General features: G+C 34.7%; 1 protein-coding gene across 1 annotated transcript in view; it reads left to right on the top strand.

Moving 5' to 3' along the window:
• Positions 1-21,463, top strand: part of LOC149070500 (solute carrier family 22 member 13-like) — a 159,241-nt gene that overhangs the window by 64,624 nt on the left and 73,154 nt on the right. The window contains exon 2 of the mRNA XM_089249031.1: positions 9,413-9,516. Coding sequence (XP_089105157.1) covers positions 9,413-9,516 — 104 coding nt within the window. The remainder of the gene's footprint in view (positions 1-9,412; positions 9,517-21,463) is intronic.

Here is a 21,463-nt window from a genome sequence, read left to right as displayed (position 1 = left end):
ACTTAAACGGATATGAACGAATTCCAGCACATAATATCTGATTAAACGGGTATTCGACTACGCGGGTAACAATTCAATCCCTGTCCAACACCGTTAGAATAGTTTGGCGCTTAAATAGAATACTTAACCACTTTAAATTGTAAATATAGGATGAGTAATAAAGTGAGTAAAAGATAAAGTATCGATATATTAATAAAGCTTTTGGAATAAATCAGACGTTAAAATTAAATGAAAATTACATCGAATTACAACGATCAGATTTATACTTTCCATTGCGGAAGTTAGCGTCCTCTATGGGCTCAACAAAATATAAAATAATGGAATTCCCGTACCGAAGACATCGTACATACTTCGAGGCCGGTACAAACTAGATTTTCCAAGTCTCAACTTCCGATAAAAATATTACATACATTAAAAGCTGATGTGCATAATCACGATACTTGTTTGAATACTGATATTCAATTAAATAGGGAAAGTTGCAACAAAGTTGATTTTTTAAAGTGAAATTTCCTATTTACCTTAGATTAAACATTACTCATTATATTATTCAGCACTTGATTTATATATCTCCATTGTTATATTCATACAGCAATGTTCGCATCTCTCATCATTATCATGTTTGCATCTTCAGCGTCTTAACCTGTTTAAACTGGCCGAATTACGATCATAATTCATTTTCTTTATTTTTTTCAGTTATATGTATTTTCCCTTCCGATTTAGTTTAGAGATATCACCCATCAAATTCAGGAAAAAAAAATTCTCTGTATGTTGCCTGGACTTGCCTATGTCCGTAGAAACAACACCAAAATTGAAAAAAAAATTTCTTCCTTGAAAATAGGTGATATTTAAAAAATTTAAATTTATGGCATAAGTGCTGATATGAATGAAAAAGTTTTGTTTTTAAATTAAGTTTTGGTATCTCACACATTCAGGAAAAATAACCAAATGCTCATATGCAAGAAAAATATATGTATTTTTCTAATTAATAAACCGATATTCCCAATTGGGAACATTGACTGTTAAAAGGTTAAGGCCGAAACGCACTACACTGACGTGATCATCACGTCACGTCCGAGACGTTGAGAATTCCGATTCGGGGAAATTATGTGGCAGGGAATTCTCCCACATTTCAGAATTTCCATGAATCAGAATTCACAAAGCCTCTGAAATGACGTGAAATCACGTCACGTCAGTGTAGTGTGTTTCAGCCTTAACTCATCATATGGTAACTTTATTATCATTTATCACATAGCCTCATATTGTCACTTACTATTAATGCCTATGCAGGTGGTTGGAAATTTCCGGGGTATAAAGATGTACTTCCAGCCACGTTTCTAAAGTTTTCGCCATCTTAGAGATGGTGTGAGATGACTCTTAAATTGTCTACATTCCATTCTCTTATACCAACCGTGTCTTCAATGCACTATTGCATCTAATTGGCAGAGTGATGATGGAGGGGAGTATGAGCTGTTATAGTCTCATCTACGGCAACCCGATTGTACGAATGAAGGTTCAAGGTAAAATAGTTGAACTTATTAGATTAAGCGGAGGACGGATAATATTGTTTCAATGGAGAAATTTTGGTTTCGGAGGATTTTACTAGAATAAGCAGGTTCATATAACCATTAGTCGATTGAGAATGGCCGACTGTATTTGAAAAATGTTCACGTGCATTTAATTATTGCAACATTGATGAACAAATTTAAACTTTTGGCACTAGGGAACAAAAAACCCTGAAAGCTTTTGTGGGACCCGAGAGTTCCACGGAACAGCACACAAATGGTCCACAAATATTTCAACTCTGTCTTTTAACAGATTCTAATATTAATCACTTGGTAAACCTTCTTGAAAAATATAAAAATAAATTTTTGTAACCCTTTTATAAAAATTTCTAGAATTTTTCTTTTCCAGTGATAATTTGGAAAACAAAATATATATACAGCATCGAATCTATACACAGTGAAACAAGTCTTAACTGTGACCCGTAGATGCGGTCACTTATCTTTTATAGCTAGCCTGAATGCCCTTAGGGGCGGGACAGGGGGTGCGTTACATGACATGTTTTACAACCAAATAGATTGAGACCGGCATCGCACTATAAAAGTTTTAGAAAGTTATTTTATACAATTTGACAAACATAACCAATAAGCTTATTGATTGCATTTGTCACGTTATATAAATTAATTTTTGATGAAATTTTTATAATGTAATACCGGCCTAAAGTTTCATTTTAAAGGCTTCGGTAAGAACTAAGTGGTTTACAGCCACCACGTTCACGGAACAATTTTTTTGTCTCGGCAGTGTCCACGAAAGAGGGGGAGAAGGTTTATATCCCTTCTATCGCCTCTTCTCGTTTTATGTACTATACAAATAGCTATAGAAGTTTAGTAATAATCATTCTTTAAACCATGCTATAGACCAGTGTTTTTCATCCTATGGTCCGTGAGTATTTAGTGAGGGGTCCGCGAGATCATCTTCATTAACTACTATTGCATCAATTAAACATTTAGTGCTGTGAAGTTGCAATTTATTACTTAAATTTTTTACTATATGCAAATTGTTAAAAAAAAGCAATAACTGTTGGATATTATGAGTATTAGGCATGTTCCCTCAAGGGCTGACAGGCCTTCCAGTCCGGGGCCCGGGACGATTCTTATAATTTCATTGACCTCCACTACAGGGGGGGGGGGGGTCTGCGATATCAAGAAATGTTGGGAAACACTGCTCTAGACACCAATGACTTTAGATAATAACGTCTATAACAGTGGAATTAATAACATTCTCATCCGATTTTCTTTAAAAGAAGAAGACTATTCTGCACAATTGAATTCTGTTTTGGGATATTCGATCTGCTAGTTAGAGTGAAATATTTTATGATTATATCCACGATTTATTTAGACTATAATTATATTTATTTAGACTATAATTTATGACATGAATGTCGCTCTCCACTTGTTAATATAAGATATACAGAAGACTGGATGTTGTGAAGATATTTAGTATTTAGTATATACGCTCTAGCGAAGGAAAATCTCTATCTCCTCTGTAGCTTAGTGGTCAGAGCACTCGTCCGGCAATCGAGGGACCCGGGTTCGACTTCCGGTAGAGGCAGAGATGAGTTTTTTCCTTCCTTAAAAAATTAACATCTCAAATACTAAATATCTTCACAACATCTGTATATCTTGTAGACTATAATTATATTTATTTAGACTATAATTATATTTATTTAGACTATAATTATATTTATTTAGACTATTATTATCCTCATATCCTACAACTGAACACGCAGTCCCTACGACTTTTTTATAGGAAATATCCATTAAATATATATTGTAATTATGCAAAAAAAGTAATTATATAAATTGAGCTGGCATGACCAAAACAAATATCAACTTTAAAGAAAAAAATACTTTTCCGTGATCGAATTCTGATTTGTGATATTTTATCTAGTAATTATAGTAAAATATTTTACGAATATATCCACGATATAGAGTAGACTATAATTAGGCTATATAGTTCAATTATTTTAGCCTCATACCCTACAACTAGATACGGAAAGTCCTCACGCCTTTTTTATTGGATATCCATTCATTTACTATATAATTATGCAAAAATATTAAGTACAAATTGAGCTGGTATGACTAACAAATATCAGCTTTTTTGAAAAGAAAAGCTGCTTTCTATGACTGAATTCTGATTTGTGATATTTTATCTAGTAATTATAGTGAAATATTTTATGATTATCTCCACGATTAATTAAACTATATATTTAGATTATTATCATCTTCATATCCTACAACTAGACACGGAAAGTCTCTAAGCCTATTTGTTGGATATTCACTAATTATTCTAATTATATAAAAAAATATATGAAAAAACTCAAGATTGTTCGATAAATAAATGTCAAAGCATATAATAATTATAATTAACGTTACCTAAAATAATCATAATAACGACAGATTATAGTATTTGACTGACAATAAATATCCGGAAGAGAGGTCTTTTCAGTGATACGTCCATTCATTTGAACAGGATTCGTCTATAAGTTATTGACTCGATTCGTTTTCTTTTCAAATGACATATCATAACACGGCAAATCCTTTCAAAACATTCTTGGACACGCATAGCACGAAATAGAAGTTATAACGCAAAATAAGATTTGCTTTTGTATGCATGTCTATTTCGTTTGAATACAGAAACGTTCGTTTGAATATGAAAGAGAGATAAAATAGAAATGTTATATATATATATATATAGGTGTATATACGTGTATATATATATATATATATATATATATATATATATAATTTTTTTATTTGATCTCTTTTCATTCCATTTATCGTAGAAAATTGCTTTCATTCGTTGATCCTTTCCTTAGATGGATTATTATCATTATTATCACTACCAATGACACCAGACTTTGAAAAAAAAGAAGAACGGGTATAAACTAGATTATATTTCAGTATGTATTTCTTCCTTTGCGTATAAATACGTTCATGTCATAGATATTTCAATGAGACCCTTCATTGCCAGGCCTCCGTCTACTTAGTATGTATATATAAGTTTATTTAGTCAGTTGTTCGTGATGAATATCTTTGTGGTTTCGGTAATGGAAAATATGAATGGGAAATCATGATTTTTTTTTTTATGATATTTAGAATATACCTGTATTGTATGACTCTAAACCATATGTAAAGGAAATAAAAATAACTTATAATTAGTTTATATCAAGTTCGGATTTGGAACGGCCGAAGGAAGCGATGACTCGCCCCCCCCCCCCCCCCAGAAAAAAGAACGTTTCTTTTATGAAATACGTAAATATGGTTAATGTTACCTTCCAGATCACAGTTTTTACAAACCTTTTTGTTCCATTTCCGCCTTCTTCAGAAATTTTTTCTCACGTCTTCCCCCCCCCCCCTCCCAGCTCAAACAAGCCCATAAAAATCCTTTTTTATAACCGTCTCTTCTGTTGGCCCTAGACCATTCCATCACCCACCAGGGGGCGATATTTCGCACTTTGGAGAAACACTGTTCTAGATGAAAACCTAGCAACCTTAGGTGATATAATCTAGACAACTCTAAAATCTCCTAGACCAAAAAATGAAGATGAAATAAGCAAGGGCTCCAAAATGAACACCAAACAGCCGCCTCCTAGATAAAACCAAACAACTTGGAATGACCAAAGCCTCCTAGATAAGAGTCAAAGCGGGCTCCAGAAGATAAGCGTGATAGATAGCTTGGCAGCATTTTTCATCATGTTTAAACTTCATACGTTTGTTCACGTCCGTCTAGAAAATGAGATTTTGGTTTGACTCACGGATGTGGACATTGGTGAAGGAGTAAAAAAAAATCGACACTGAATCTTCTCATCAAGAGGACGAAAACGAATTTAAGAAAAAGCAACGGAGTTCTCTATTCCAATACGTGCAGAGTCTATGGACATATTAGAAAAAATATTTCTGTTGAAGATCGAAAATCGCATCTTCATTCTACACATCAACTTCAATATTTTGTGCAATGTTTAAGAACATCTAAAAAATAACAAAAAATGAAAATATTACAAATGAAATAGTTTTCGTGATCGCTTATGTTTTATACAAACACTTGCTGCGACAACGAGAAAACTGACATAGTAACAGCAGTGATCGCATTCAATACATTTTTGTAATAGTTAACGATTTGTGATTTTTCGTAAAAGTATAATTATCCTGAAATGATGAATTGGATAATTATAACTTTCTTGCTGTCCCCTTGAACTCTCTTCAAATTAACCAAGTTCGATTGTGTAATATTAATGGAGGGAAAAATCGAGAAGCTAGCCACGCTTATGACTACCGTATTTTTATAGATAGAGAGATAGAACCGCTCACAACCCCGGACTGATACAAAGCACCTTACGTCCGTTACGTCATAAGAGGCAGAGTTGTGTCGTAAAAGTTAGCAAAAATTTATAGTTCTGGCGCCCCGTGCTCACAAGTATTTTTATAGATAGTGCATTTCGTCCATTAAGAATCTTAAGTATTTTAAATCCTTGTAATAATTCTTCGTTTTTGGTTGCAGTAGTTTGGCACACAATGGTCATCCATATATATATTTATCATAGGCAATTTTATTTATACCTTGTTTTTTTATAAGATATTTTTCTTTTCTGGCCAACTTCTTGGGTGATTGCCTATTGTTTTTAGATTATATACTTGCATTTATATATTTGTATATATAGCAAATACCATGATTATAATGATTATAATGTTTTAACCCATGTACGCATTTTTTTGTGCAATGCTGTATTTCGAGAAATATAAGTAAAATATTGATCTCAAAGCAGAAGAAATTCATATTATTAATTTTTAAGGTTACAATCGACAAAAATGATCATAAATATTATTTATCTAGATGTTTGTATATCGATTTAAACCGAAAAATAATAATAATGCGGCCGCATTAAAATACAGTCTCCACAATATCATATGAAATAATCCATTCATTAGAAACGGATAAAATGAAAATTAGCTTTAGAGCTATTGACATCATTCACATATATACGAATCTGCTATACGTCTTATACGTGTACGATATACTACTATACAGTATCCTGTTCTTCATTACCAGTCATTTTCTTCTATCTCCGAACATCGCCATACACTGGGTAGAATCAACCTCCCCAATACGAAATTTCAACGCCCAGTCACGACTGACCCTTCTACGATAACAAAAGGAACGGCAATAAAAAAACCAACAAATATGTAAACCATGAAGGGGGTTTTTAGTATTTAATAATATATTGTTTTAGCGTTCTTAAAGACAGAGCCCGTTCTTTGTCTTTTTTTACGTGAACAAACATATGCATTTCAGATCTCGATCCATTTCTCGCGAAGAATTGATTATTAGACGGGCCATAAATGATATACGGCGGTGGGTATTACGCAGCTAATGAACCTAATCTCGGTTCGGTTTACTTGGTTATTTGATGCCAAAGCGTGCGATTCGGGATCGTAATTATTTTCCCGAACTTCCTCGACTTGTTGTTTTTTGTTTTGCATGTAATCGAAAACCTTATTCTTAATCGTCGGCCATTGTATTCCGAAATGATTTCTATCAATAAGCACGAGGAAGAACCTCCATTTTTATTCTACAATTTCCAGAATAAATAATATATATTTAGTTTAATGGAATCGCGCCATTGTTCTGGGATGTCCTATATTTCAGAATCGGTACTATTTTGTTAATCTGCTATTCATTTTTGTTTTTGTCCGTGTCAAATGTATTAAGAATAGATTTCTCTCTCGTAGTCCTTTTTTTTTTTTCTGGACCACACACACAATAATCATAGTCTATCGATATTTTACTTCTCTATATTTGATTATGGACTTCATGGGAATATATTTATATATCAAACGTTTTAGTATTCACATGAAGGCATCACAACAAATGTATGACGAATATATGAAGAATTCCACTGAATATGATGGATGATACCAAATAAAGGCCCATTAAAATGATTTGCTCTTGATATAACTCGTGACCCCCAATGAGCAATAAATTCCTTTAGCGATTGACGAAATGTTGATTAGTAAGCAAATAAACATAAAGAACTATTACTCGGTTGAACGCCATATTTATACAGGGGACATGTCCAATATCTATTTCGTGAATCGTTGATTTTAGAGACAACTTTCAATTGGAAAAAGTGTTTGCAATGATATCGCCATCGGATGCCGTTCAAATGAAAAAAAAATGTTATTGATAAAACAATTGCGAAATTTAAATTTTTTTGTACGGTCCCCCTGTCCTTTATCTTTCAAACAGAAAGTTGTTGCCCTGTCTCTTCTGAGACCAACAGAAAAAATTCAGTTTCCTAGTACAATATTCGCTGAGAAATTTGAATTCAAAAGTTGGAGAAAAAAGAGAAAGAACAGCATAAAACTAATGAACAACACTCCTTTCCCTCATTTGCGTTGATATTTCCCCCTTTTTTTCTCTGATTTTGAATTCAAATATCTCAGTAAATATTACATATCGAATGTCTCAGTGACAATAAATGGTCTTGGAAAAACGCGAAATTTTTGTTTTACTCAGGAAAGACAGGACAAAAACTTTTATTCGAAGGTTAGACGACGGGGGACCGCAAAAAAATTTAAATTTCGTAACTATTTTATAAATAACTTTTTTCGTTGGAATGGCATGCATTCACGATGATGGGCGACATCGTTTGAAACACTTTTTGTAATTTAAAGTTGCTTCTAAAACCGACGGTTCAGGAAATAGTCATTGGACAACGAAAGATCGGACACCCTGTGTATTTTTCTTCATTTCCTATTGAATAACCCTTCAAATCTCCACGGCAATTCGATGCCAACGCGAATACGAAACGTCTCAATACTTATAATTCATATTCCTCTCCACACTGGTTAGTTAGTTGACAGAATGGGCCTCAACCTCATTATCCGCTCGGAAACTTTCTTGTATTCGAAAGAAAGAGGGGGGAAATAGCTTGAAAAGGGCGTTGGAATTCTGACCTGCCAGAAATGGAAGCTGAGTGCAACGTTACAGTAAATATCCGTAAATTAAGGGCGGTGGGGCCCGTAAGTGTCTAAAACCCCAAGAAAGAAACAAAAAAAGTAATATAATAGCTTCTATAGAGTCTTGAAAACTTGCACTTAAAAATAGATAAAACCATACTATGACTTTTTCTCCTACTTCTCCTTTACTATCAACTATGACTAAGCCATTCTTTTCTAGGGGAGAAAAAAGTATATCTATATATATAGTATACGTACATTAATAATGGGTACTGTTGGAGTTTTAAATAACACTATTCCCATTCTTCTGGATGTTTCTTTTTTCCTATGCATGTTCGAAAGCGGTAATGCTATTTTGAAGGTGAGAAATCTCAAGTTGAATATTAAAAGTTTTTTTTTTTATACATACACTGTACATAAAGGTTTATTTTCACATCTGGTGGATGATGTGCCGCTACAGGAAGCGCCATATGATGGTTTTACGAGTTTTTGAGTGAAAGCGAGCCATTAGAAATCCAAGGAAAAAAAAATCACTTTTCCATATAAACCAGTCACTGTTATTTCACCTGGTTCCAGGCTATGATAATACGTTTCTTGAACTCATTCCAAATCGTTAACGTCCATCATAAATCCCTTAACATCTTATAATATATCATTTATACTTCATATAATAGTTCTTTCATATAAACGGGCCACATAATATACGTTTCCGATAAGAAATGACGCTCGAATCCAACACGTTTCAAGCGTTCAATATTGAATTGTGTGTGTGTATGTATATATTACAATATTCTAACGGCATATTACGAAGAAATACATATATTTGTGTTGGATGCTTATATACTGCGTATGGAAAACGTTTGAAACTAATGTATTTTTCGGTTTCTTTATAGAATGACTGGGTGTGTGATAATGCTTGGAGGATATACGTTATCCATACATTTTATTGGGTTGGATCGATTCTCGGCCAACTTCTGTTCGGATGCTTGACTGACAAGTGAGTATTTGACCAACTTTTAAATTTATGTCTTTGGATATAAATTGTTGTTATTGTTTGGAATCTATATTGTTTCATTCTGTGTCAATAAATAATGTTAAAAGTTCAATAAATGTTATTGAACATGAAGAACTCGTAAAATTTTATTTTCCAATTGGGTTCTAGACTTAATTTTAGATAGTTTTCAATTTTATTTCAGATATTTTCCAATTCATTGGTGTATTTTTTGTGTGGATATTTTTTAGTTTTACTAGTGTTTGTTTTTTGATTAAATTCTAAGAATTTCCTATTTTCTTTTTCAAAATAATAATATTTAAAACATTTTCTATTTTCTTTTTAGAAATGATACTTTAATATTTAAAACATTTCTATTTTCCTTTTATGTAATATTTGTGAGTTTTTTCTAATTTATTTTTAGGTAATATTTAAGATATTTTTAGATCATATTTAGGATATATACAGATAATATTTAAGCCATTTTTCTAATTTTATTAGAGATTTTGTTCTTCTATTTTAGATATTTTACAATTTTCATGCGTCACTGACACTCTATCAAGATTTCTTTATGCGATTATCATAAATGTAAATTTTTCTTCTATTGAATGAAGTCCGACATGGAAACACTCCTCTTCAGGAAATAGGGATTAACTGATCAAAACACTGATTAAAACCAATAGATTATCACTTAAACAAATAATATAAATTATTATTAAAGCCAATAGATTAGATCTTCCAAACATATTTTTCTTATAGCTCCCCGAATTTCTCAGCAACCTCGCGCTACGCCGTGCTTGTCTCTTCTATCACCATCCTAGTCCACCTCAATGAGTGATATTTCCTATTCTGAGATATATTCTAGATTTAAATAAATGCAAATAGGGTTTTTTTTCTGTTAACCGACTACCTATCTTAGCACTTTTCTATAAAATGGTACTGGAATGAACTTTAATACCATTTTTTGATAGAAAGTATCCCAAAATTATGAAACAATGATAAATGTCAAATTTTAAGCAAAATTCATGTGATATTCCAAACACGATTCTAAGCACGGAATATTTTGTTATTTTCACAGTACATTTGGCTAGCAATGGTCCAGGTTATGAACCAAAGCTTAAAGGATTGTATGATATGCTGATACTTACACTCAAATCTGTTAATGTGCGCGAATTTTTTAAAACTTCATTCTACATATCGTGTATAAAACACTGTAATTGGACAAATTCATGCGAAAATCTATAGATTTTGGTCCATAACTTTAACAATGCATGGCATGAATGAATGAACGCCAGAACTTTGCCACTGGACTTATCCCGTTGCCGAGATCTCTTCCAGCCCAGCTTCGTGGCAGAGTCTGGAACACTTTATTTAGTGTCAAAAAAAAACAAAAACATACAAACTTTTTTACAACATATTTTCCCCGGACAATTGTGCATGGCAAAATATCGTATCAAATTTTTGTAACGATACAATCAGTAGTTTTTTTTTTTTTTTGGTTTTTTTTTTGAAATCATATCACAAACTCAAGTAAAATGTCAAAAATAACATTCTTTGTAAAATGCGTTCGAAGTTTTATTCACAGGTTGCTCGTATGTAATAACTCAATAATAAAGTGGCCGTAACTTCAGTTTTAAGCGTGATATAAACAAAACAAAAAAATGTCTGTTTCGGAATCATGAGGAACGAGGCTTTCATAAAAGATGAAAATAAAAGAAATAAATATTTTCTTCAAAAAAGGCCTTTTCAAAGTTTCTCTGTACCTCAAATGATAATCATATTGAACGTAGAAAAATACATCACCGGAGCCTTTCAGCAGATCACGCGAATTCTATTAAATTAATCGCATATTCCAGAGCATATTCATTACAGCACCGTTGAGTGATTCCTCCATGCACAGTAATCAATTTTCTCAATGTCAAACAAGAACTTCAAATTATTGATGATGGAAGTAATCCTTATAGACGTAAAAGGTAATCAAGGAACGCGATAGAAATTTATTTCGGCCGCAATATAAATTCCCCCATGTATATTCATAATCCTCCGAACCAGTGTGGCTTAGTAGCTACATTTATTAATTATACACTTACGTATTTTCGGCATTAATGAATATATTTGAATGCCTTGTAATTCATATGAATGTCTATATTTTTCCAATCAACCCTAACCAAGATTCGCATCGGGTATCGAGAAGACATAACGTTGTTGTATTGAAAACCGCATATAAGACGGTTAAAAGCGGCACCGAGGACGGGAAATGATACTTAATGCAACAGTAATAACAATAATAGTGATAATCTATTGTGTTGCCTCGGGGCGTTTCTGAAGCAACAACCTCTTGGAGAGAGAGAGAGAAGAGAAAAGGAAAAATCATAATTTCAGTGTTAGGACCGAGGCTATAACTAAGCTTTGAACTCATCGAATATCACCTTGAACCCTTTCGGAGAGGGGGGGGGGGGGTTCAAGAGCTGTGTCCGTTCATATTATTCATTATTACAACTGTGTATTTCTATGGCACTATCTTTCTTCGCAATCACTTGATGTAATGCTGTGTTTATTATTATTATTTTTTTTTTTACTTTACCATAATTATATACAGATGTGTCCTTCAATTGTGTCATGGAGTATAATGGCGTGTGTATGTCTCCTTTTATTTGGTAATGAACCAACGGGAAACGTGTCGAGAGCCTGTCGTATCGGTGACCAACTGATGAATATTGGCCGCATATGGGCGTCCGTAATTTTTTTTGTTCACGTTGAATTTATCTCGTTACGCTTACGGTGAGGCTTTTATTGCGAGTGTCTAATTGATTTCTGTGCTGACAATAGGTCATGACAATCAAATTCGTTAACGTCTCTCTCTTTCTTCCCGAAGGGTATAACAATGAAATGAGTACATGGATGCGCATAGGTTAATAATAATCTTGAAAGTAAAAATTACACACTGCGTGATGAAAAGATAGAAAGATAGAGAGGTGACCGAATTATATCCGTAGTCACACACATTCCCGAGCTGTATCCAGACATTTAAACGCTAAGGCTTAACTTTCATTCGTCATCGCAGGTAACCTGATGGGGATTTCATGTTTTAAGGTGGTTGTTCCCACCCTTTGCTCCTCGTAGGGCTCAATGTGCAGTTCTGAGGAGCAACCCCAGCAGAGAGTTTGTTTTACCTTGCTTTATAAATAAGTCTGCAATACCCTATTCAGGCACAAGCCAGTTTGAACCATTGTAAATGTATCATTGCAACATGTTTTATATCGTGAATTTCTGTAGGTCAATGGTGCCCCGTAAATCACCCTCACATGGTTTTTGTAGATAAGTGTACATTTTCTCTTTCGCACATGCCAGTATGAGTCTATGTCTCATTTTTAACATGATGTTGTGTATTTCATATATCTATGGTCGAATGGTGCCCTCATAAGGAATGTTTCGTGGCAGCTGCTAGGACATTACAAGGTCAGTGGTTTGGTGTGAAAAAAACTGCCCGGCATTTTGGAACTTTCTCCGGCACGACCACGCTTTCGGGGCACTGCGCTTATTTCTCAATGGCAACAGAGCTTGGTTGTGCCCGGTTCATTTAGTTCAGCTCAGCAGATAGCTAGCTGACAGGCAGATCTTCAACACGACAATTACGTAACATGAAATTTGCCATTTTCACTTCAAAATAAGGAAGCCAGAAGGCAGCATCACCAGAACACGAAACACGAATCACTGGCAGCATAAATATGTACGGGCCACACATAAACTCAGAACACACATTCCGGCATTTATCGATTCGTAAGAAATTTCACAGAGGAAGGTGCACGAGTTACGTGTACGGTTGAGTAGTAATGAGGACACTAGGAAAATTATATGAACTAGTAAATGTAGTAAATAAATACAAAAAAGAGGTTTAAGGGGTTGCGTCAGAGAATTTTATCCTCAGAAGAAGCTCTTCGTGTTGAAAAGGTTGGGATCCGCTGCTGTGTACGGCATACCACAAGTGAGGAATCCCCAATGCTGACTTCTAGCCAATTTTGCTTCTACCCATTTTTGACGGATTTTTTCCTTTTCCAGCTTTTACCCATGTTTGACCGACGTTGCATTTGCGCCACGCTTCGTTAAAAAATTTTATTCAATCAATTTTCATACGTATTCTTGTATGAAATTGACACTTTCGGAAATTAAGAGATCAAGACAGAGGGAGAGAGATAGGAAGAAGAATCTATATATAGAATTTGCAAAAATTTGTTTGCACAGAAATTTAATTTCTTATGACTTTTCAAAAATGAAATTTTTAGAAATGTAATCTTAATTTTCGATCTGGAATTTTTTTTTCCATGACCATGAACAGAAACAAAATTTTTTTTTGAAGTGGAAAAGAAAAGAGTTTTTTTTCCTGAAATTTGTCACGTGACACATGAGATTTCTCAACATCAAAATTACCAAATACTTTAATTAAGTGAAGTTAATTAATTTTTGTATTAATTTAAAAAGTAATTGAAAATTTACATTAATAAAAGAAAACATGAAGAACTATAATAAACTTTAATACTTAAATAACTTTTTAAATAATACTAAAATAACTTTTACTTAAACCAGTTATCATATCCAAAAAAATTTTACAATGTGGTCATGAATTGGAGGAGCGGTTAACAACAAGGTTAAACAACATCGACAGCGATGCGTTGCCGACATTTTAGAATTTCCATCACATTAATTAGAAACGATTTATTCGAAATAAATTTTCTTTGTCTTCTAAATTATTTCAATCACTAGATTCTTAAATAGTGCACAAATACAGAACGCCTCAAAAACACGACTGTAGCGTGAAAAATATTATGTTCTTAGATATGATATAAGTTATGTTATACAAGGTTTAGAAAACTGGCAGCTGATGTGAAGATGAATTGAGGAATGAAAATTCAACTGCCTCCACGGGGAAGCGAATCGCCGTTCCCTTGCGATCCGAGTGAGTGCGGTAGACCACTACGCTACAGAAGTAACAAATATCTCACCTTATTGCCTATATACGTTGAATTGAACCGTTACATGGACCGTCAGAAATGAGTTAGCTAATTGTTTATATATGTACTACTGCTTTACAAATACAACGCCGCAACAGGCAAAATGCCCAACGAGGTGGCTGAGTTACAGTATGTGCACCTCTGCGAAATTTCCAACGAATCGGTACATGGCGGAATATGTGTTGTGTATGTGTGGCCATTTTATCACTCATTTATCATTGATCATTTTTGTCGCACCACGAGGGCTAATTAGACCGCGACCTGTAATTTATTGCCGATTCCGAACGGCAGCCTTTCTTATAGGCTCCTACTCACCGAGACGTTGGTGCACTAACCTCTCGAAGTGGGATTCCCTGCGGTAGTAATCTTTTTCTCTGGTCATGTCACCGTTTTTGTTGGACCCCTATGTCAGGAAAGTTTCTGACAAGGACGAATCGGGTATCGAACTCGCGACATCTCTAAATATATTTTGGTACTTTAGACGAGAATCTTATCGACCTGGGCTACCACGCTTTTAACGCATTTATGCTGTTAGTGTTTGCTTGATTCTTGTTATCGCTGGTGCTGTGGTCCAGGTAAACAACAACTACATTTTTGCTCTTGCTCAAAGCTTTAGTGACCTGATCATAGAAGCAAAGGAGGTTAGTCATAAATGACTTCCCCTTCCCGAACCCATGCTGATTATTCGACAATACATTATTCTCGTCTATCCACTTCCCAAACTGCCTTTTGATAATGATCTCCAAAATTTGCGAGAGGGAGCTCGTCAAACTCATTGGACGATAATTGGACACAGCTTCTCTACTATCCTTCTTAAATATCGGAATAACATTAGCAAGTTTCCAATCCCTTGAGACGATACCCTCAGCAACACTACTCCTGTATATCTATGCGACTGGCCCCAACAATTCATTAGCACATTATCTGAGGACCCTGGGATAGATAGCATCTGGTCCTGGTGCTTTGCTTGCACATACATTTCTTAGAAGATTTAGGACCTCCACGTCTTTCACTTGAATATCGTTGAGGATTTTATTACCCCATGCAACACCAGTACATTGAATATCATTATCCCTATTAAAAACCGACGCAAAAAAGTCATTGAAAGCAAATGACGAAATGCATGAAGGTGATGGCCCTCTATATATATTATAATGAAAGTATACACAGCATAAGCACAAATATATATATATATATATATATATATATATATATATATATATATATATATATATATTATGGCAAAAAGTCACATAATTTTTATATAAACTTAAATATTTCTAAATTCAAGTTCATAAATTCATATATCATTATAAGTTACTGTGACTATGAGTTTCATGACTATAAGTTGATGTCATTAATATAAGTGATTTATTAGTGATGTCATAGCTTCTATAGAATATGTAACCTGTAGAATATAGGTAGAATTAGTTTAGATTGCGGTGGGAGAATAAAATTTCTGAAGAAGGGGGGACAAAAAAAGGTTAGAAAACACTGATGTAGACAAGTGCAGCTAATATCAAATTCATACCTATAGCGTTGTTCAACCACAGTTGATTTTTTCTCTCGTTAATTTTGAGTTTATATTAAATTTTTACTCTCATCAATCCTGACTTTTTTGATCGATTGTGGAATCTTTTCTTTCATTAATTTTGTTCAATTTTCTGAGATTTTTTTCTCTCATTAATTCTGAATTTGATCGATTCTGGATTTTTTTATAAATTAGATCTGAATTTTTTTTTTTTTTTTTTAATTTTCTCCTTCATTAATTCTGGGGTTTTCTTTCCATTATATCTGCATTTTCATCGATTCTGGCATTTTTTTCTTTTGAATTTTGATAAATTCTGGGACTTTTTCTTTGATTGATTCTGAATTTTCATTGGGTCTTGAATGATATCTATGACTTATACATATATTTTCAATTCATTAATTGTAAATTTTTATTAGTTCGCAGATCATTAGGCCCTAATTTTCATTAGTTTTGAAATAACTTTCTTGATCAGTTTAATTTTTTTTAGTTCTGAATTTTCAATGGCTCAAAATGTTCATCCCCGAAATTATTTTCGTCCCCCCCCCCTTTCGTCTGATAAGGGTAGTTCTGGCTCGAGAAAAACTATACAATTTTCCTAACAGCCATTTCCCAATCCCGATACAGCGAGTAATGTGAATTAGCTAATTCCGTCCTAAACTCGGCTTCCTTTACAAACACGATAGCTAAATAAAGAACAAGTTCTGCCGCCTGTTAACATTCCGAAGATGAATTCTCATGGATCACGATATACAGCCAAGGGCTGTGGCCACGAAGAACAAGAAGAATACAGCAGAATCGTGACCGAAAAAGGTTTTGAGAAAAGAAACATAGGCTGAGACTCCGAGGCAATAAATGAAGACATGGTTGAGCATCATTGGGAAAGAAAAGAAACAAGAATCGCAGCGAAGTCACGCCAAGCGACACTCAAGAAAGCAAAACAACAAGATAATAAGAATACAATGGGCTTCTTGGTTGTCCTGACCGTTACGTTATACATTCTTTTGGGAAACTGTTACGTCTGATGAAGAATGATGTTATCGCATCCGCTCTCATGAGTTAACGAAATAACCTTTGGTTACACACACAAAAGGCAAACATATATGTACGTACAAAAATGAGACGAGTTTGGACATCGGCAAATTGTAACGTCATTAGCATTCCGTACGCGTCCGGGCTTCTGTGGTTGTCTACATCCATTTCCATTTCACGACGGCTCGTGTACTTGCTTTGTAGCATGCGAGTTGTCATCTATTTGGACCAGAAGCGTTGTTGTCGCTCCTCACAGCTGTCAATATCATCTTCCCAATTCTGTCAACGTTCTACGTTAAATTAGAACGCAACGCAAATTAGAAAAGTCAGTTTTGAATTTCAAAAAGCAGTTTCAACGTCAGATATTTTTACATGGTTTTTTTTTCCCTTGCAAATCTGACGGTTCGCATAGCGTACAGCTAATGGTCTGACATGCTCACAGGAACAGTAGAAATGTGTCTCAGGATTGCTAGACGCATGCCCACGTTTTGAAGTTATGCGTAATATTATCAAAAATTTATATCTCTTTGTGACATCATTGCTGGCAACCGGGAACTCCAGGGTTCTATGAGACCGTTGTGGTGGTCGAGTGACATAACGACGGACTCGCATTGCGAGAACCTGGGTTCGAATCCCACGGACGCCGCAGTTGTGGGTGGCTATAGTTGGTTTTCTGTGGTTAGTGTACCACCAACTGTACGTATTACAATGAATCTCGTATTTGAATGCATATTTCTAAAGAGGATACCCAAACTCCTTGTGAGAACCTGATTATTTTCGATATGCCTGATGTCGCACATGCTTTCTGAAATTGTATTTGCATGTATACAGGATTTGGGGTCTACCCGGGGGGGGGGGGGGCGCCTCCCAATTTATTTATTTGTTGTGAACAGTAACGCACTTTTGAACCGCTCACAACCCCGGACTGATGCAAAGCACCTCACTTCCGTTACCTCAAAAGAGACAGAGTAAGACCTCAACAGATATTCTGCAAGGAATTGTAATGGAAATCAGCGGTGAATAGCTATGCTAATATTGTAACATTGGTGTATGCAATCTAATTGCCCCCTGAACCAAGATTCAAGAGATATTTTGCAGGTGGAGGGAAACTTTTCACAAAAAATTTCCCTCCACCCCCTTGAAAAAATCGTGTTTACGCCTATGTGTTCTGACATATTTTAAAGGAGTTCCTTCAAACATTTCCCTGCGCTGAATGGAAGGGAAATATTCAAGAAAACTCTGAAACAATATCCATATTTAACAAAAATCTAAAACAGCCGCCATATTCTAAGGAATTTCAGAATATTTTAAATATTATCCAAGTAATAGGGAGTCCTCCAAAACAATATCAGTAGTCCATGTAATCTTTGAAGTAATATCCCTGTTCTGTGTGCGGGAGCCCTTGTAGTTATATGCATGTTCTGAGAATACCCGGTAAAATATTCGTGATCTGAGAAACTGCCTGGAAAGCCTAGGGAATCCTGGAAATACCTGTTATCTTAGTATCAATACCTTGAATTAATTTCCTATTCTAGGAATTACCTGGGAAATATCCATCTTCCAGGAAACCCCTGAAACAACATTGATTTTCCAGACAACCCTGGAAATAATATCCACCTTCTACATTGAAATAAAATCAATTACATCGATGTTCTTCGCAGCTTTGCTATAACTGGCTTGCAACTAGCTTGTACTGCTGATTATCTATTTCATACGGATGTCCTTATCCTACCATCTATCCTTATCATACTCCTTATCCTTAGCCATGTCTCAGGGAATCCTAGGGTTCCGCGGGACCATGGATGAGAAACGCTACTCTATGTCACAAGATAACACATTACGGAGTTTTTTATTCTCTGACCTGATTTTCAAGGCCATTCCATTGCCATCACCATTGACTGCTACGAATGATTCAAAATTAACCGGAATCATTGCCTGTGTACCGTAAATCGAATCGAAAAAAGGGAACGAAGAGATTAATTGAGGTCAGAGTCGAGGTTAATTCAATCATTTAATGTGGGCTGCCATCTTTTCTTTTCCTCTGAAATGTGGATCAAGTTCAGGGATGGATTTATAATTGAGTTATATATATACTCGTTAAACACATGTAGTAGTTTCGAGTACGTTTCTCTTTCCTCTGTCTTGTATAAGTCGATTATTTCACGATTACCATTTGAGAAGATTAACCAAAAAGTGGTTCCCGTGGAAAGAATTATGCAAATTGATTGCGTTAAGTACTCTTTCCTTGTACTAGTTGGAGGGATATAAACTATTTTCTTAATCTTTTATAATGCCTTGCTTCTACTAACCTCTTAAAACCTGAGCCACAAAACCAGCCACACAAATCAATCAAAAAATTGATTTGTGTTTATTGTATGTCAAAATGTCCATTAGAAAGATTTTTTTTTCGATTGATTGATTAATTAATTAATTTGTGTCGGTATCTTTACCTCGACCATTTGGGTTAGGTACACATACGTGTATTTCAGGTTTGAACTTGAAAAAAACCCCATTAAAACTGTTAATTCGTGATCGAAGGTAATTTCACACATGTGTACTTCTGGAGCAAAGAGATTAAGAAAAGATTTTTCCAAGATGATACCGTGTTTCTCCAGAAATAAAACCTAACCAAAAAAAAATCATGATCCCCAAAACCATCCTAAAATCACAGAAATATATTTACGAACAAAATCAGTGTTGAGAGGTGTTTTCTCTGTGAATGCGCTGTAAAAAGCGGTCTTGTTCTCAAGCACGAATTCACGGTCAACCGCCGCCGTGTTTATTGCGTAAACACGCATCAACGGGATTATGATCAATCGGCATAAATGATAGTGGAATACAATGTCAAGAACCATCCTCTTTTGGAAATTAATCAACATAAAAATCTCTCACGACATCCTCGCTTATCCTCATCCATCTCTTCGGATATCAGCCGGCCAGATGTAGGTACAGCGCGGACAAAATTTCTCACAGTGCTGTAATAGAATTAACGCCGATAACACTGCCCACGACGAATACTTGAATCTGTAATGAACACTCTTGCATAAGTGCTAATGATCGCTTAAGAAATATGATGGATGAGACATCATCTATTTCCTTGGATATAACTTTAATTCTGGGGTTAGATGATAGCAGGATCTCTGATTAATTGGTTCGGGTTCACACGTTTGGCACGCGAGAAGTTCATGTAAAATCCGACGATGAAATAAGTTATTCAATTTTAAAATACTATTCAATGCGGGAAAAGAATTTCAATCACACACACATTCATTCATCTTGAATATTATTCCTCTTAATCCATGATAAATGGTTGGCGAAAAATCCAGCTGTTCTAGCATGAAAAATGAAACATTCTTTCGCATTCTATACAAAGCTAGACTTTGATAAATTATTTCTTAGAGCGTAATGCTGAACCAATAGTGACATAGTATGCAAAGAAACCAGTATCTCACAGTCTAATAGTGTCACAGTGATGTACGCACAGTGGCTAAAAAATTCAGAGACACACATCAACTGTAACGCATCTTTCTGTGGTGTATGGCGACGTAATAGCAAAATTGTGAGTATAAAATTCACGAAAATGTTATAACTACGTTTCTCAACCTTTGGCATGTGTAGGCAGACTTGATAAAATTATTCACCCGATGTAATTGCTATTATAGTCTGTTTCAGGTTAACTTTGCAGTGCAGAGAAAGGTAGAGAATGTATTCCTTCGCCGCAAAATATAGTTCCCATGTATCGGGGGCTTACGATGATCATTTATGCAGACTATTTCAATTTTTTGAATGGTTGAAAAAAATACTGAGAAAATATCGTTCTGAACCGATCTTTATTCGTTTAAAATTTTTAAATTAGAAAAGATATTGGTTACCATTATACGTAAAAAAAAGGATTTTTCTCAGTGAGATTGGCGATAATCAGCCATACCTTATTGAGACTGCGCATCGATACCTTGGTTGAAAGGCTTTCGTTGTCATAGCAACGTGTGATGCGGTTCCCTCGTAGCTTCCCCTTTACTGCAAAGTTAACTTGAAACAAACTGTAGTAATATCTCTCTCTCTCCATATGGGTTCGAATAAAATAATACTTTCATACTCAGGTTCACTATACATCATCAAGGAGAATGCAGGAAACTGCAATCCTAAATATGGAATATCACTAAATTTTGCAAAAAAAAAATGGAATTTATTGTTTTAAAAATGTCATTTTTGCTAATTGCGACTGAAATTTGCTCAAGATGTGGAAATAAACGGCTTCTGCAAATAGCAGTGTATGCAGAATGTATTTCACACACACAAAAAAAAATGTTCAAATGATCTGATGACTACATTTCATTAACAAAATCACGATGAACTGGGATCTTAAATAATAATCCGTAAATTA

This window comes from Pholcus phalangioides, unplaced genomic scaffold, assembly GCF_987345545.1.
Source record: "Pholcus phalangioides strain wild (caught in Gottingen) unplaced genomic scaffold, Ppha-v1.0 ptg000021l_1, whole genome shotgun sequence".
Classification (NCBI taxonomy): Eukaryota; Metazoa; Arthropoda; class Arachnida; order Araneae; family Pholcidae; genus Pholcus; species Pholcus phalangioides.
This window is presented reverse-complemented; position numbering and strand designations above follow the sequence as displayed.